At 34.8% G+C, this 4,149-nt stretch overlaps 1 protein-coding gene across 1 annotated transcript; it reads right to left on the bottom strand.

Annotated features, from left to right (window-relative positions):
* Positions 1-231: 231 nt before the first annotated feature.
* LOC142351209 (uncharacterized) lies at positions 232-3,840 on the bottom strand. The gene is made up of 2 exons (XM_075403338.1): positions 3,289-3,840; positions 232-1,093 (listed from the first exon to the last, which is right to left on the bottom strand). Exons 1-2 carry the CDS (start codon positions 3,391-3,393, stop codon positions 842-844), a joined length of 357 nt encoding a protein of 118 aa, XP_075259453.1. The 5' UTR covers positions 3,394-3,840; the 3' UTR covers positions 232-841.
* Between the last annotated feature and the right edge of the window lie 309 nt (positions 3,841-4,149).

The raw sequence follows: 4,149 nt of genomic DNA, 5'->3' as shown, positions 1-4,149 counted from the left end.
ATAAGAGGTAACTTGGATCTGGAAAGTCTGATCAGGGTTAATTTCCGTCTGGAAAGTCTGATCAGAGATAATTTTGGTCTGAAAATCTGATCAGACAAAATTTTGGGTCTGAACCTCAACCTGGGCAGTATTGGGAGAGGCTTCTGGTTCTCGTTTACTACGCACGTCATTTCTTTCTCTTATCTTTTTCTCTGATTTTGATTCAAAATATATTCTCTCTGATTCAAAATATATTCGAGAAAGACTCTATTCTATCGAACCGGAACAAAGAGATATATCAACGGTTTAGAAAATTAAACATAATCACCCTGAACTCATATATAAATGGCAACATTTTTATCAAATTTATTTTCCAGAGGTTGAGGGGGAAAAGTAACCCAGGAGGTCAGAAAATTGTTGCCGAGGAATGAAAACTTTACAGCCAGCTGAGAAACAATGCCCGTTCCTTCTCTCTTCGTTTTAAATCTATCTTTTCAGTTGATAAGATTCATATTGTTGCGTGATGCTGTTGTTCTGTTTGTCAATTTTACGAAATACCTGATAAATGTTCAGTTTCCTGATAGGTTGATATTTAGCATATTGTAGGTCCGAGTTGCTGCCTTTCATTTGGATCTCATTTCGTTTCATTTTGGCTGCCGTTGTGTCTCTATATGTCTAGTCTAACAGCTATTGTATTATAAAACGCTTTCTGTCGCAAAATTGAGCTGAAACCAAATTTTATATAGAAAAGTCAACATAGGAGCTGAGCGTATTTCATTGATTTAGGATAATTGGCTTTCTTCTAGAATATTCTGTTGGAAATAATGCTTTTGTACGAGGTCTGATTTGAAGTGTGTTGGGTTCACTGCCGACTTATACAGACTACCTTCTTCACGACTTCTATGCATTTTTTCGTCTCGTCAATTGGGTCCATACCGTCCTCGACTGCAGCCACGTACAATGCGCAAGTGCCGCAGCAGTAGGTCCACAGGCAGGCCATAATTTTGGTGCCAGTTGACTCTGGTATCTTTTCCAGAGCCTTCATGTACCACCAGGCAAACAGGCAAGGACAGCATCCGGCTACACACATTCGGTAGCTGTCTTCTTGCAGTTTCTAAAAGGTTAGAATAAATTCAATACCATTTTCCAACGAAACGGCTTATTTCTTCCCGGCAAAAAATTTCTAACTCACATGCATTGCTTCAACTTTTTTGCGAATTTAACATTCTAATTCTAACGTGTTCACTCTTTTCATAATTTTATTTCCGATAAACTTAAAGAAGATAGCTCAAGAAGTTAAGCTGAAGCCCAATTTCAAAGATTAGAAAATCCCTGCCTTCTTGGTGAATGAAAGTTTTCAGTTTCGCAAAAAACTTTAAAAGTTTTTAATATCAACTACATCAAAACTTCAGAAAAGATGATTCAGCAAAAACGAATCTGTCAGAGAAAAAGTTTTAAGACTTAAAAATATATATAAATATCAGCTAAATGAAACAAAGCTCATCAGGACTGAACTCTAACGTGTCCTTAGAAATTTTGCATTATGATGGTCATTCCCCGATAATAAGGTTTTCTGGGGAATTGGAAACTGCTTTGGGGTATTGAATCGTTCTGTTTGTGACCCCCTGTACGTTATGCTCCCCCAGTTACGGAGCACGTACCACTACATAGTAAACCATTATGTAAAAGTTTGGCACGTGAGTCGCGGGGAGCAAATAATGTGCACCCACTAAGTGCGGGGGGCACAAAAAAAGATTCATGAATTTTTTTTTTCAAAATCAATAAGTGACCATTACCGGATATATTGAGTATATACACTCGTTTGGCACTTAATTTATGGCCCAAGTTATAAGATAAGTCTTGTAGGCAAGTGCGAAAGTTAGGTGTACTGGGTAAAATTAGTTCAAACTTGCTTCATAATTGGATACATGAGCAATTGCTTTCGACGTTGCGTGTTTTTGTAGCTGATGCGAATTTTTCTGATAACAATTTGCAACTAAATTCCATGCTATTGGTCATTAGTTCAATGCTATAAACTGGGTAGTCCCATATAAACTCCATACACTAACTTGGAACACACCGAGTTGAAAAAAAGTCCAATTGAAGATTAATTTTAGAAATATGCCTCGCCAAACCATTGCTGATTAAGGAGACAAATTGCACTTTCGCAGCTAGACTACAATAACAATTAAATCAGAATGCTAGAAGTGAGTTTTTCATCCGTAAAAACTAGTTATAAAACGAAAGGCCGTTTATAGATCACAGATAAAATATATCCACGTTTTGTGTAGCTTTATTCCACTGTAGAAGATGGTTACTACAATTGAAAACTGTGACGATGTAGTTTAACTGGTTTCCATAAAATGCAAAATTTTGATGAAATTTGTCTTTTCGGAAATTGGTCACGTAACTATGGCATTTTTTTTTGCCTGGAGATTTTTTCCAGCTTTTCCTGCGAATCTGAAGCGGTTTCTTCCACTCGGAAAATCAAAAACTTAGAAGTTTTTAACTGAGATCAATTTCTAACTTGGTTAGTTTGAATAATTATAGGGTTTACAATTCATTAAAAGGCAACGAACGGTGTCAGAAGATCTCTAAATTTGTCACAGAATATAGTTTGCAGGTTTACAACTGGCTCCAAGTGCTTCTCGACTTTAGTTTTTTTACACCACACACGAGACGTGCTCATCTGTCTCATTGATCGTTGACGTTAAAACGCAGGAAAGGGGGAAAAAGATACAAATAGCTCTTTTGCTAAAAAATTTTTCTATATCAATTATATTAAACTTTGAGATTTTCAACATACTAATAGCTCTTGTGAGCGTTTTGTTATTATCACCTCTGCTAGAAATTTTTTTCAATAGTTGAGTTACAAATATGCATTCAAAATTTTCTCCCACCCAGTGAAAATTTCTGTTGCACTTTTTTGTTGCAGTAGAATCCCCTTTAAGTTTAAATAATGGATTTGTTTGAAAATTTATTTCAATTCTTAATATATAGTTCATTATTACACCCAACCCCCCTTTCTCCTCACAGTTCCTGGTTCGACTATGAAAATCATTAATAATGCGGAATACTAACTATGACGCTAAAAAAACTCACTGAAAACTAAAATTTTCTAATGGATGTGTTTCAGTTTCTTGATACAAGCCGTTTGAATTCTCGTTGTAATCATTAAGAACTAATTATATACCCATAGAGATAATGCCCCGCTCAATTGGAAAAAAATTCTAATTCCATGATTTACTTAAAAAATGAATTTATTTGTTTTGTTTACTCATTTTTGACAGGTGGAAGTGGGCAACTTACGTGGTATGATATTTTGGCGAATGCGTATGAGGGACAGCAACACGCACAGAACCATGCTTTCCAGTCTAGCCAAGCAGTGCTCTTCAAATGATCCAGGAATTCCATTTTTCAATTATCTTCTCTTTTTAAATTAACAACAAACAATTTTTAAGTAATTTGGATACTTTAATTGAAAGTTTAATGTCGTATTTATTTGCTTTGATGATTATTTTCGTTCGTAAACGTTTGTAAAGCTAATGGAAGTATGTTTCTTTTGTTTATTCTTGTTTGTTTAATGAGGAATCGATTTTTCCACAAGAAGCAATACTAAATTGCGAACTTAGCTAAGTTGATATTATAGCTATTCAGCTGAAACTTAAAGAGCTGATTTGAATTATGGCAACAGAACTAAAATTGATCAATAATTCATTTAAAAAATTCCTTTTAAGACGAAATTATTTTCTCCAATTCACTAGAATCTAGCTTTATAATGAAAAAACGCAGAGACTTATGTTTAGAGAAAACAATAAAATTATTTAGTTTTGGCTACGATGCAGCACTTTTTTTCCACAGTTTTTGTTTTAAGCAGGTGCTTCTATTAATTGTTGCCACAACATATATTATCAGATCTAATAGCACGCGTACACACCTGTATAAATTTGGACGTATATTTGTTGTATTTGTGTTTTGGACTTTGTTTTCCCAACACTGTTTACGTTTTGTTTTGGTAGCCGTACCGTTTTAAAAAGCAGAAAATTTATATCTATCACTGAATTTACGCTTGCCAAGCTAAGCTCAGCTCAGCCACTACTATGGAAAAATTGCCTGTTTTTTTCCTGATCGCTATTGAAAAAAACTGAGAGCTGTTCAGAAATTGTATTT

Source organism: Convolutriloba macropyga, chromosome 12, assembly GCF_964194025.1.
Source record: "Convolutriloba macropyga chromosome 12, txConMacr16.3, whole genome shotgun sequence".
Classification (NCBI taxonomy): Eukaryota; Metazoa; Xenacoelomorpha; order Acoela; family Convolutidae; genus Convolutriloba; species Convolutriloba macropyga.
The sequence above is the reverse complement of the archived record's forward strand: the minus strand, read 5'-3'. Positions and strand labels throughout refer to the sequence as shown.